Genomic DNA, 14177 nt, shown 5'->3' on the forward strand with positions numbered 1-14177 from the left:
GGATACTACCCACCACCTCCAACGGTACCAGCTGGTGTGGCTCCCTGTGTTCCTCGCTTTGTGAGGTCCAATAATGTTCCAGAGTCCTCCCTCCCACCTGCTTCCATGCCATATGCTGATCATTACAGTACATTTTCCCCTCGGGATCGAATGAATTCTTCTCCTTACCAGCCTCCTCCTCCGCAGCCGTATGGACCAGTTCCTCCAGTACCTTCTGGAATGTATGCTCCTGTGTATGACAGCAGGCGCATCTGGCGCCCACCTATGTACCAACGAGATGACATTATTAGAAGCAATTCTTTACCTCCAATGGATGTGATGCACTCGTCTGTGTATCAGACATCTTTGCGGGAAAGATATAACTCATTAGATGGGTATTATTCAGTGGCTTGTCAGCCACCAAGTGAGCCAAGGACAACTGTGCCTTTAGCAAGGGTAAGTGATAATGGAAATAGGAACGCCGATATAGTGTAGTGGTTAAGAGTCTAGTGTCTGGTGTTAGACCATTTGGGTTTATATCCTGGCTCCTCCACTTACTCATTTGTGACTTATGGAACTTCTCTATATCAATTTTTTCATGTTTGATGGAAATCGTAGTAGTACCTACCTCATAAGGCTGTTGTGAGGATTAAATCAGAAAAAAAGCTGTTAGAATTGGACCTGATGCATATTAATGCTCAATAAATGTTATGTTTGGATACGAAACTGATGGGAAGGTAAAAAGAAATCTTCAAAATACAGACAGGGCCTATTTTTAGTATCCCCATGTATATACATATGATTTCCTAAACCAGAAAAGTGAGTGCTCAGATTTTGCTTTTAACATTTTACCAAATATTAACTATTTCATTTAGGAGTATGGAGAATAGGCTAGGGTGACTTCCCTACTGTATTTTTTTTTTTTTGTCCCAACAATATAATAAATGTTCACATTATTTCCACAGAATGTAGTTAAATTTATTTACCACTCCCTAGATGATTAAGATTGTTTCTTTTATCCCCCCTTAGGAACCTTGTGGTCATTTGAAGACCAGTTGCGAGGAGCAGATAAGAAGAAAGCCAGAGCAGTGGGCACAGTACCACACTCAGAAAGCACCTCTTGTCTCTTCAACTCTTCCTGTGGCAACACAGTCACCAACACCACCTTCTCCTCTGTTCAGTGTAGACTTTCGCGCTGATGTAAGAAAGGTTTTAATCACTTGATGTTGTAGTGATAGGTCAGACAACTGACTTTAGAGCACTCATTCAAGCCAGGGTTAGCTATATTGAATATTTTGCATTGGTTTGGTGGCAGTTGAGTTTAATTCAGTAAACATTGAGTGTTGAAGCACTATGGCAAGGCACTGTGATACTCTGAAGACCACTAATTACAGTCCTTTTTCCACCAAGAATTTACAAAGCTTTCCAGCAGTATAGTTCTCATTATTGTTGTGGCTTTTATTAATGATAAGGTTTATATCCACCATTTATTGAGCACCTACTTGTGCCAGGCACTGTAGTGAGCATTTACATAATGTTATTTTATTTAATTCTTACAAATTCCTTAGGAGGCAGGTATTACCCATATTTTGCATGTTAGGAATCCTACTCAGAGAAGTTAAGTAATTTGCCCAAGTAGTAAATTCAGCGTGTAAGTAGCTTGGATTTGAATTCTGGTCTGTCTTAGGCATTTCTTCCCGGCTTCACAAGAGGTGCAGAAATGCCTATGGTATTATTCATGGTGTTTTAAATCACTGTTAATTATTATCATTTCAAAACAAGTTTTTGTACCAGGATTATTTTAATGTACCCTTTTTCAGTACTGTTATATTTAGAGCAAACCATTAATGTTTTTTTGATTCATCTGCTTTATTCCCTATCCCTAGAGATACTAATATAATTTTTTTCTAATCTTTTCATTATGAAAAATTTCAAGCATATGCAAAAGCAGAGAAAATAGTAATAAATTCCATGTACCCATTATGCACGATTATCTACTCAGCCAATCTTGTTTCATTTGTACCCCCTCTTCCTACTGGATTATCTTGAAGTAATCCTAGACATCATATTTTTCCATCCATAAATACTGAATTGTTAAAGTAGATCCAAGTTTATCTCATCAGACTTAGTCTTCTTCAAAGCAGCTAACCATCTTGATAAGAGGGATAGAGTTGCCACTTGCTTAATATAAGTGTATGTGTTTGTGTATGTGTGTTTTCGTTTGCTTTTTTTCATTTTTTAGAGCACTTTGTACCATATTAGAGGCATGCTATAAATCGTTGATTGGTCTGGATAGTATCAGTCAGGGATTCCTTATGAGTTCTTAAAGCACAAAATAAAAAAGAGAAGGCATTCTGTTTTCTATTAATACATAATATAAATACAAATATAAATACTGTTAGTTATTACAGTTTTTTATATTAGATATTGAATGTTTAATTGTTCACTATAAAGTGCTGTGAATTCTGTAATAGTTACTTTATATTAGTTACGAGTTTGTAAATTTAAATTTCTTACCAGTTGCCTGTGCCTTTTTTTTTTCTTTGTCTTTTTTTAATCAGTTCTCTGAAAGTGTGAGTGGCACAAAATTTGAAGAAGATCATCTTTCCCATTATTCTCCCTGGTCTTGTGGCACCATAGGTTCCTGTATAAATGCCATCGATTCAGAGCCAAGAGATGTAATTGCTAATTCAAATGCTGTGTTAATGGTATGATTTGGGGGGAAGGGTTATCATGCATGTTGATTCAAGTTTTAGAATGATTGAATGCTTTCATCTTCATATTGTTTCTATATAACTCATCTGTAAGCAGCAGAGTTACACTTAGGTAAGCCTGAAATAAATTGCACTTAATTATTTGAGCATAGTTGAGTGTGTTAAAATAGATGTTGGATTATCATTGAGATATACAGCTAATGTTAAGTTTACCAGAAAACTTAATTTCATGTCTTTTGAAAGCATGTACTTGTATCATTAGCTGAAGTAATTGCCAATGATCTTTTTATTGGTTTTCTTTTTGTTTATGCAGGACCTGGACAGTGGAGATGTTAAGAGAAGAGTACATTTATTTGAAACTCAGAGAAGGACAAAAGAAGAAGATCCAATAATTCCTTTTAGTGATGGACCTATCATCTCAAAATGGGGTGCAATTTCTAGATCTTCCCGTACAGGTTACCATACCACGGATCCTGTCCAGGCCACTGCTTCCCAAGGAAGTGCGACTAAGCCCATCAGCGTATCAGGTTATCCATTTAACTAATACTTCACCTGATATGTTCTAGCACTGTGCTTTTTAATTCTTACTCTGTTAGGTACAGAACGCTTCTCTCCACTTAACAACCACAGTAAACTCAGAATTAAATGGCTTAGCCAGGAGAACATGGCTAGTTGGATAAAGTATGGATTTTTTGGAAAAATATACAATCACGTCTGTATCTGGTTTTTCACTTTTCTGATCATTGTTTCTTTCTACATTCCTGTAGATTATGTCCCTTATGTCAATGCTGTTGATTCAAGGTGGAGTTCATATGGTAATGAGGCTACATCATCAGCACATTATATTGAACGGTAACGTTACTCTTTAATTCTTTAGGATTCTCTATTCTCAGACTTACATGTATTCTCAGAGTCCAGATCCTACTCCCAGTTTTTCATGAACTGTGCTTTGCTAGTTTTAGCTATATAACATATTTCTGAAAAAAAAATTTACATTTGGAATAAGGACTGAAACTTTCAAGGTTGATCTGTTATGTAAAACATATGTAGTATATAGTCATTATATGGTCATTACTGCTTCAGTTGCTTCATTTATTTCACTTTTGTAACAGTAAACATATTTCTCTTTAAAGGGACAGATTCATTGTTACCGATTTATCTGGTCATAGAAAGCATTCCAGTACTGGAGACCTTTTGAGCATTGAACTTCAGCAGGTAGGCTCTGTATCACTCAGCTTTGAATTTTTTAAAAAAATAGAATGACATTTAAAAGCTATAGCCGGAAGCTGACTTGACTTTTTTTTTCCCTCTAGGCCAAGAGTAACTCGTTGCTTCTTCAGAGGGAGGCCAATGCTTTGGCCATGCAGCAGAAGTGGAATTCCCTGGATGAAGGCCGTCACCTTACCTTAAATCTTCTAAGCAAGGAAATTGAATTGAGAAATGGAGAGGTGAGGAAACTGAACCTCTCAGCTTCATCCCCAGTATATTTGCTGTTTGCTGCTGTTGCATGTTGTTTTATGGCATTACTTAATGCATTTTATGCCGTTACTTAGTGTGGCTTTTTCTGGTGGATAATTGCTTTTAAAACTTGAGTAGAAATAAAATTATAGTCCCAGATTTCTTTTTTTAAAATGGGAATCATTGGGATTCCCATTTTAATTTGAAAGGGCAGCCCCAGTTTCCACAAATATGAAATCATATTTTTCTTAATTACAGAGTGATTATCCAGAAGATGCAGCTGATACTAAGCCTGATAGGGATATTGAGTTAGAGCTTTCAGCTCTTGATACTGATGAACCTGATGGACAAGGTGAACAGATTGAAGTAAGTACTGCAATTAGATATCTAGGAGGCTTTACTCCACTGGAAATTAAAGTACAGGATGCTTTCATACGGAAGGATTAACATTTTATTTTTGTAGGAGATCCTGGACATACAGCTTGGTATCAGTTCTCAAAATGATCAGTTACTGAATGGAACAGCAGTAGAAAATGGGCATCCAGTCCAACAACACCAAAAGGAGCCTCTGGAGCAGAAGAGACAGAGTTTAGGTGAAGACCATGTGATTCTGTGAGTGTTAGAAATAAAATTCATAACCAGTGGGCATAGGGCATGAATATTTAAAGAGAAGTAGATGCATCGTTAAATGCATCTTTTTTGGTTTTATTCTATGAGGGGAGGACCTTATGTAATAAGGCAATGATTTGGTCAGTCTGGATTTTTAGGAGAGAAGGGGTAAATTTGAGCTAACAAAGTGGTCCATTTTCGTAGCCTAAAACTTGCTTTCTGTTGGGATTAAAGTTTATGTTTATTCTCCAGCCTCTATCTGATAGCCAAACATCGAGACCGCAGAATGAAGAATAAAAACCTAAATGAAGGGCTTCCCTTTTAAAAAATCATGTTAGGATATTCTTGGCCTTTAGTATAATTACTGCCAAGAATATGGGCTAATCTTGAACTTAATAGTTTGTTGGCCTTAAATTAACCAGTATTCTAATTTTTTATTATAATTTTTGAAAAATGGGACTTTTTTAGTGACCTCTGATACTTTTTAGTGAAAAGACATGTCTTTGCTAGGAGCTCTTAAAGTGTTTTACAACTTTTATTCAGCATGTATGGTTACTTTTAAAAGTTTTCACTTAAAGCTAATTTGTTTTCAATGTCATTTATTTTGTCCCAGGGAGGAGCAAAAAACAATTCTGCCGGTAACTTCTTGCTTTAGTCAGCCACTCCCAGTGTCTATTAGCAATGCGAGTTGCCTCCCCATCACCACATCTGTCAGTGTTGGCAACGTCATTCTGAAAACTCATGTTATGTCTGAAGATAAAAACGACTTTTTAAAACCTGTTGCAAATGGGAAGATGGTTAACAGCTGAAAGGAGGTTCATCTTTCAAATTTGTGACCATACCATGGAAGCATTTACACTAGCTTTTTATATATATAATATATATTATATAATGTATATTTTTTTTAAAAAAAAAGATATTACTGGGGGCATCCATTTCCTGTGGACTCTTTGATACTTCAAGCCCTCTTGCATTAGCATTATGAAAAAAAAAAAAGAAAATTTACTTTACTAGGGTAACACGTTCACTTTCCAGAAGTGATTGGAATTTGGACATTTAACTTAAGCTTCAAGCAGCTTTTTATGAGTTTGTAGCAATCCGGTGCAGTAACTGAGCCATTTCCTATTTTAAATGGCTTCTATAGAAAATTAACAACTCAGTTATTAAACTAGCAGGATCCTACAATGATACATCTAGTGAAAGTAGACTTAATTAACTTATTTATTTCTATTTTATGTTTCACTGAGAGAAATTTCCATCTCATTCCAGCTGCTTTATTTATCTTTTTCATGGGACTTTGCATGGATTTTTTTTCTCTCTCGCTCTTTTTTTTTTTTTAATTTTGAAGAGTGGAGTTAGACATTCTTACCATAGAATTTTACAGGGTTATTATATACTAGCTTTCTTTACTGCATTATATGTAGGAGTGTGGTGCAGTGCTTTTATCTGTAGCATTTAAATTTTTTTTCAATTTTCCATTTTTCGAGAGTAGTTTCTGCTTTGTTAATATTTATACACAGGCTACTTGTTGAAGTAAGTAATTAAATATATAACCAAGTGCCTAAGTCTTTCAGCTGATGTACTAGATATTAAATTCTCCTAAGTTATGCAGAATCGTTTTTACAATTTTGATAAATTATGCACTAATGTAATGGCAGTTTTTTAAAATGCAGATTTAAGCCTGTACATTATTGAATCTGATGACTTGGCAAAAGAATCAGGTGCTTTCAGCTTTCTTGAGAAAACCCTGTATGTAGCGTTTGCACTGACTAACAAGATGGTATTGCTGGGTTTTTAATTTAAACTAATTAATTTGGATGTTCATTGCATTATCTTGGTTAAATACTTTTTATTGTTACTTCATGTTGGGGTTTAATTTTCCTTGTTTTTCTGACTGTTAGGTTGATAAGACTATGAACCATGTAATAACAGAACATTGGCTAACCTTTATTCATACTTAAAAACATGAATAATTTCTGCCCTGCTAAAATGTGACTGAAAAGTGTTTTGACTTGGCATCTGAAAGTATGCAGTATGTTCAACCAGCCATGCTCCGGATTTGTGGGAGGTATTTTATTGAAACCTAAATTTCAGTCAACGTTTGAAAACAAAAAGCTGGGCGCTCCTTCTGGGTGATCTTACTGTAGTTTGTGTCTTCGTTTTTCCCCCAATTTCTTTAAGATTAGTTTGACTTTTATTATTATTTTTTAATTAACTTCTGTGAAGTTGTTTACTCTGAAAATTGTACTGGAATATTTTAAGCCAAGCTGATCTTTCACCAGGTGTACTGTATGTAAGGGCTTTTCCTGCTAGCAAGATGCTTAAACAGGATCATGTTATTGGTCGTCTGAGCTATTTAGTTGTTTTACAAAACCACAACATTGTATCAGATAAGATTTTGATAAAAAGTTTTGTGCACATTTCCAGGGGCGGGAGGGTTGACATTTCCCTGAAATTTCTTGATCAGAATGAGTAAATACTGGTGTTTGATACCTGTCTTAATGAACATGCTCATAAGGTGACTGAGAAGTTGTAAATATACCTGAGAAACAAAAGGGTAGTTTTGATATTCTGGTGTCAGTATGGAAGATCTTACACATTTATTTAATACTCAAGTGTATGAAGATGTTTGTTTGTAGCATAACAGCACAGTAGCCTTGACTTAGTTTCCTTTGGTTAGTACTGTACCTTTTTGCCATGGCCAGTGTCCCCCTTCCTACAAAGACATTTTATTTATTTCACTCTGTAACCTGAAATGAATAGGAACAAGAGTTTTAAACCATGTTACATTAACTTATTTCCGACATTATAAATTAGCCTAGGATATTATAGGAATGTGATTGTTATATAATTTATATCAGAACCTTTCTATAAATATGCGCTTATTACATTTGAAATGCTTCCAATGTACTTTATTTGCTGTTTGTATTTCCAAAAAGGATATGCAAACCAGTATGTCTATTTCATGGATATTTAAATAGTGAGATCTTCCATGTTGAAGGTAATGTATTTTTTTTTAAGATTTTAAAATTGCTATTTTGTTACAAAATAGAGACCTATTAACAGTTTGAGAGCTCCTTATGTGCCCTCAGGGAAAGAACCCTCTGTGCAACAGAACTACGCAAAACATCTTCAGCACGTTCTGAGGGTGAATATATACTACATAAATTGATCTTGTGTATTTAACCTTATCTTTTTAATTTTAAAATTGAAGTTTTGAAACTTGGTTGTGCTCTGCTGGAGGGGGTTGGGATAAACTGCTTAGGTGTTTGCCTACTTGTCCAGTGAAATTACATTTGCATCAGTGTATGTATATACCTGCCAACTCTATTGGTATGTCTCAGAACATATTAAAATAATGCTTGTCTTGCAGCAGGTGATCCCATAAAACAATAACTCTCTGTTCTTAAAAACTTACTCTCTTCCTCACTAACAACATAGGAATTGTTTCTGTGTTGGGATTATTCGATATTGCAACCTTTATGTAGTGACCATCTTCCGTATCTCATGGTGTATTGAATGTGAAGTAAAGACATTGGTTTTCTGCCACTTGAGAAGAAAGAGCAGTTTATCTAATCCTTCTTATGAAAGATACCTAATGATATCATAGAGGAAAAAATTACAAATCAGACCTAGAATGTGACTTTTTAAAATTGGAGGTGTTCCCTATAATTTGACCCTTTTGCATGATGCACAAATGTTTGAAATCAAAGGATATAAAGCAACAGGAGAGGACGTTTGTAATGTTGTCGGCTAAACTGCATATGTGGCCTATGGTCTAATTAGCAAAAAATAGGTCTGAGGTCTGGAGATTGGGAAAATGGTGGGGTTTTTTTTCTTTTGTTTTGACTTTTTGTGTTTTTTAAACTTTCTAAGTCCCATTCTGAACACCATGTGCCTCGTTCAGATACTATGATGTAGCATCAGTAGCTCTTTCTTTGTGGTCTCATTTCATCTTATGAATCCTGAGAAGGTTACTTAAGTATTTCGTCTAGTTGGTACCTGAACAAAGCGGATTCCTTTGCCTTTCCCGCCATGACTTACTTTCAATACCATCCAGTGAACCAGCATCATGCATGAAAGTTGTGCATCGTAATTTTCAAGAAAAGGTGCTTCAGTGGGTCAGTGGCACTGATATTTTTCTTAGTAGCTGTTTACTCTCACAGGAGAAGAGTAAAGGAAACCTCCTGCACTAGAACTGAAATTTTCATTTGTATGGATCTGGTCACTTTCACTCAAGTTTCAAGTTGCTTGTAAGTTTATAAAGCACATCCCAATTCTATATGCTACCTTGAGAAAATTACAGGATGCACAACAATTTGTAGGAATTTAAAGTGGAATCATTTAAACATTTGAAAACATTGTTTTAAAAACCATCTAGCTTGCTTTTGCATTTTAGATGTTAAAGCCCATGTCTTGTTAACAGGGGTGGCGTTTGTAATGATCAGATTCAGCATGTGATTTCAACTTTGAATATTTCTTCCCTAGCTTCTAGAGTCATTTTCTGAGCAGACTGTCACCACTATTGGTGACTAATCATTCAAGAGGAAAGTTGCATTGCAACTTTGTATTCGTTTCCTGGAAGAACTTTTCTTGTGTTTTAGTGAATGAAGAGTGTTGATGGGATCACTTACTGTAACTCCTTCTACATAAGAACCCCTTCTGCAAGCAGAACACAAATGAACATGCTCAAGGAGTATCTCATTTTCTGGATAAATTGAATAAATTTGCTAGTTACTCCTTTATACTAGCGGTTTCTTTGTATCCCTTTGCTGGCAAGGGAATACAAGGAGTCAAGGCCACCAATCAGAACACCCCACATTTGAGTGGAGTCCTATTTTTACTCCAAGAGCAGTTATTCCCCCAAGTCTGAAATTGGCAGTTTTTTTCTTTTTTTAAATAAAAAATTTTAAATATCCTTAAACCAGTGGAACACAGACACTGGCTGCACTTAGTACTGCCAAAAGCCAAGGTCATTTGCATATATTCCATCAATCTGTCAAGAATTAGGCCTCACTTTATAACCCAAGGCATGGAAGTGCATGCATTCTCTTAGCTGGGCAAACAATTATACTGTAGTTGTGATACAACACATGTGGCTTTTATTTGTACTGCACATATCCACTGTACAGCCACTTGGGAGTATCGTGGTTAGCTTGCAGCAACTGCTGTCTGCATTTATACTGTTTATTGCATATTCTTTTCCCTGGAAGTGAAAGAGAAATGTTTTTCTTGTTGCATTGATTACATTTTATAAATTTGCTTAGCTGGAAAGTTTGGGAAAAGAGGCCTGTTTGTCAATTGTACAACCGATTGTGAAGCTCTAGTGTGAATATTTTTACGTCTGTATTAGACATTTTCTTTGCAAATCTATTGTTCGATTGAAATGTAAATGAAATTAAAGATGGTGTACACCCATCATGTAAAAAGCAGGCACCATCTCTAAGATGGATTTAATGCTCATTTTTAAGGCATATACTCAGCTTCTATTTAAAACTATAATTTAAAATAATTCTGTACAATGAAATGGGGAATATATATGGGAATAAATTCTATTCCATTTATTTCAATTTGAATTTCCAAATTGTAATGTTTCCCTTTGTGCTATAGGAATAGGATTAAATGGGGGAAGGCTAGGATTCATAAGGCCTGTATATGGGGGGAGGGCAGAGATGGAACAGTGAGGGTTGTGGTGATAGTGAATAGCGAAGAGTGAATTCTGTGTGTTTTGCTGTAGCGCTGAAGTGAAGAGATGTTAGCTTTGGCTGTTCACAGAATAGAGCATCATGATTTTCAGTGTTTGAGAGAAAATTGATGGAAAAAGTTTGCAGTACTTGACATGTATTTGCATGCACGAAATAAAATTATTTGTCCACCTTAAAAGTTGTTTGTTTAGCGTCAATATTAAGTTTACAGTGCCTTTTAGTTATCTTGACTTCCTTGGTATATTTTTTGGTTTAAGTAAGCTACCAGGATACTCCTTGAGATTTAAATAATACCTGCCTCTTGCATTCATCACTGGGAAAGCTCTGAAAGAAATGAATAGGCCAGGGAGGTTGAAATATTTCTTAATTTGATCAGTCACTTTGTTCATTCAATATAGAGTACTTTCTATATGGGCAATAAGGTTGTAGATAATACTAGCAGTTCACAGTCTAATGGAGAAAATAGGATAAATACACAAGTAACAAATACAAAGCAATGTATCACAGAAGTATGAAGACTGTTCTGTGGAACCTCAGAATGTAACAGAGAATGGCCCGAGTGGATCTAGACGCCATTTTCACTCCACCTTGAGTAGTTTTACTCATTCACTCAACTGATGAATTTTAAGCCCCTGTCTGTGCTGCTTATTAGGGTTGAAGGTCAGTGAAACGAGCCCTTTCTCTAGAAGCTCTTCAGTGTGGAAAATGGGAACGACACATCTGAACAGCCAGCTCAGTGAGCTATGTTCCAGTGTAGGGTATATGGAAACTCCAAAAGGGAAATTATGGGGTGGATGGTAGTGATAGTGAGTGAGAGGAATTGCTGCTTTGAGAAATTAACTCGGGCAAGACTGTAGGCTGAACAATATTTCACCAAGCAGAGCTAAGGGGAGAAAACACCTGAGTACCTATTGTACCTTCACAGCAACCCACTCTGTATCCTAACAGTCCTTCCCTGTAATTATCATGATCCCGGTTTTGTATTTGAGATGTTAAGTAACTTGCCCAAGACCTTGTAACTAAGAAGTAATGGAGTCAGAATTCTGATTCAAGTCTTATTCTACCTTCCAAATATGGTGTTGGTGATGGTTGAAACCTGTTTTAGCCATAAGTGTTACAGTGGAAGGAGTGTTTGAGGAATAGTTTAACTAACTGTTAGAGCACTTAATATGTTGCTGACAGTTCTAAGTGCTATAGGTATATTATCATCCAGAGCCATTATTGTCACCATTTTACAGATGAGAAAAGTGAGACAGAGGCCTTAGAGAATTTGCCCAAGGTTATATAGCTAGATGAGGTAAGTAGGGACGTCTATGAAGGACACTGTTTACTAAAGAGACTGTTGGGGCGTCTTGGAAGTTGGATGATCTGACTGATTTGGGGTTTTAGAAGATCACTTTGGTAATAGTGTGAGGTGAAGCTGGAGATTGACTAGCAGGGACACCAGGCCAACAATCTAGGTAAGAAGTGCATGGCCAAAGCGAGGACAGAGGAAAAAAAGATAGATTTGAAAAATAGGAGAGAGCAATTGACAAGGTTTGTTGTAGAGGAAGCATACCAGGCATCTCCACGTTGTCATGGATTAAATTTGGCATAGAATCACAGACCTCATTGCTGAAAATGGACCGATATTTGTGAAATATCGGGTGATCCTTTATAAGCCCTGGAGTGATCATTGAGATCAGGAAGAAGAGGAAGAACCATGGATAGTTGATCCAGGCAGCGGAGAGGAAACTTACTGAAGGAAATGAAATCCCAGGAAGACTTTTATTTTCCCTACAATTGACACCTATTGAAGTAATTATCATGAACTTTAACGAAGACTAAGATTTTTTATAATTGAAACTTCCATGGTGCAGTGGTTCCAAACTTACCTGCACATTGCAGTCACCTAGGGAGCCTTTAAAAAACCCCAAAGCTCCGATCACACCCACACCAATTAAAACACAATCTCAGGAGTTCGGATCAAGGCATCAGTACGTTTGAAGCTCCCCAGGTGCTGCCAATATGCAGCAAAGTTTGGGCACCACTGCCATAATGAATAAAAATGGGTTTGGGGCCTGTCTTATCCCAGGTGCATTCAGTAACATCCATGGTCAGGTGTTCAGGCCCAGGTAGTTTACAGAGACTTTCAACAAATATATTTTTGAGAATCTACTCCGTTTTGGGCATTAGGGATACAGTAGTGAATTCGTCCCTAACTTCATGAAACTCACATTAGAGTTCTAAATACTATAGACAGTTTTAGATAGGGCTGTCTGCCGAACATCTTCATCTCAAAACTTCTCAGATATAACATGTCCAAATTTGAATCCCCAAACCGTACCTCTAGTCTTCCCCATTTCAGTTATTTCCCCCTTGACTACTCTTCCGAGTCCAGCAGCAAATCCTGTCAGCTCTACCTTCAAAATAAATATTCAGAATTTGACCACCTCTCACCACTGAGGTCCAAGCCACAATTCTCTCTCACCTGAACCGTGATAGCCTCCTGTTCTCCCTGCTTCTGCCCTTGCCTCCCTTCAGTTTGTTCTCACCACAGCAGCTACAGAGGTCCTGTTAAAACATCACTCTGATCATTTCACTTTTGTGCTCAGAACCCTCCAGATGCTTCTCATCTCACTCAGGGTGAAAGCCAAAGTCTTCTTTGATACTTTGCTCACTCAGTTCCAGCTGCACTGGCCACTGAGTTCTTCACCAGGCCAGCCAGGCATGCTCCCATTATAGGGCCTTTACCCTTGCTGTTCTCTAAGGGTAGGATACTTCCCCGACCCCTGTCAGAATCTTCATCGCTAGATCTCTCACTCTCTTTAGGTCTTTACTCAGAAGTCAACCTCAGTGAGAATGAGATGGGGTAGTGGGGTTGGAGGGTCTGGGGAGTGCTATTTAAAATAGATGCTTTAACCCAAGAGACTGGATGAGATCAATTGATGTTGTTTTGTTTTACTTTATATTCTGAAATAATTACAGATTCACAGGAATTTGCAGAACTAATACAGAGAGGACCCATGTCCTCTTCATACAGTTTCCCTAATGGTAGTATCTTACCTAACTATACTATAATATCAAAATCAGGAAATTGACATTAGAAACAGTCTACAGAACTTGTTCAGATTTCACCAGCTTTCACATGCATTCATTTGTGTGTGTGAGTGTGTACTTCTATTTTTATCACATGGAGATTTGTGGAACCACCACAACTCTCAAGATAACAGAACTGAAAAAAAATAAACAATTGTTCCATCACCTCAGTGATCCCTTGTGCTACCCCTTTATATTCACGCCTCTTCCTCTCCCTTACCCCCATTCTCCTATCCCTAGCCCCTGGCAACCACTGATTTCTTCTCCATCTCTGCAATTTTGTCATTTTGTGAATATTATATGAATGAAATTATGCAGAATGTAACCTTTTGATATTGGTTTTTTTTTTCTCTCAGCATAATTCCCTTGAGATCCATCGGAATTGTTGCATGTATTAGCTCGTCCCTTTTTATTGCTGAGTAGTATACCATGGTATGGACATAGCACATTTTGTTTAAACATTCACCCATTGAAGACTGGGTTGTTTAGATTTTTTGACTATTACAAATAAAGCTGCTATATGAACATTGGTGTACATGTCTTTGTGTGGACCTTGTTTCTTGCTTCTGAAGTATTTTTTGAGGAAACAAGTTAGTGTACTTGGTCTACCTCTGATGGAAATGGATAAATTCAA

The 14177-nt window shown here is 36.8% G+C and overlaps 1 protein-coding gene across 2 annotated transcripts in view; it reads left to right on the forward strand.

The window, feature by feature from the left end:
• Positions 1-11327, forward strand: part of RC3H2 (ring finger and CCCH-type domains 2) — a 50839-nt gene extending 39512 nt beyond the window's left edge. The window contains exons 12-21 of one of the 2 annotated variants that reach the window (XM_057721057.1): positions 2-435; positions 1009-1179; positions 2541-2687; positions 3007-3220; positions 3461-3545; positions 3827-3908; positions 4007-4141; positions 4410-4517; positions 4615-4763; positions 5374-11327. In XM_057721057.1, the coding sequence (XP_057577040.1) occupies positions 2-435; positions 1009-1179; positions 2541-2687; positions 3007-3220; positions 3461-3545; positions 3827-3908; positions 4007-4141; positions 4410-4517; positions 4615-4763; positions 5374-5569 (1721 nt within the window). In that variant the 3' untranslated portion in view covers positions 5570-11327. The remainder of the gene's footprint in view (position 1; positions 436-1008; positions 1180-2540; positions 2688-3006; positions 3221-3460; positions 3546-3826; positions 3909-4006; positions 4142-4409; positions 4518-4614; positions 4764-5373) is intronic. The other variant, XM_057721058.1, reaches the window with a different exon arrangement.
• Positions 11328-14177: the final 2850 nt, after the last annotated feature.

This window comes from Hippopotamus amphibius, chromosome 2 (assembly GCF_030028045.1).
Source record: "Hippopotamus amphibius kiboko isolate mHipAmp2 chromosome 2, mHipAmp2.hap2, whole genome shotgun sequence".
NCBI lineage: Eukaryota > Metazoa > Chordata > Mammalia > Artiodactyla > Hippopotamidae > Hippopotamus > Hippopotamus amphibius.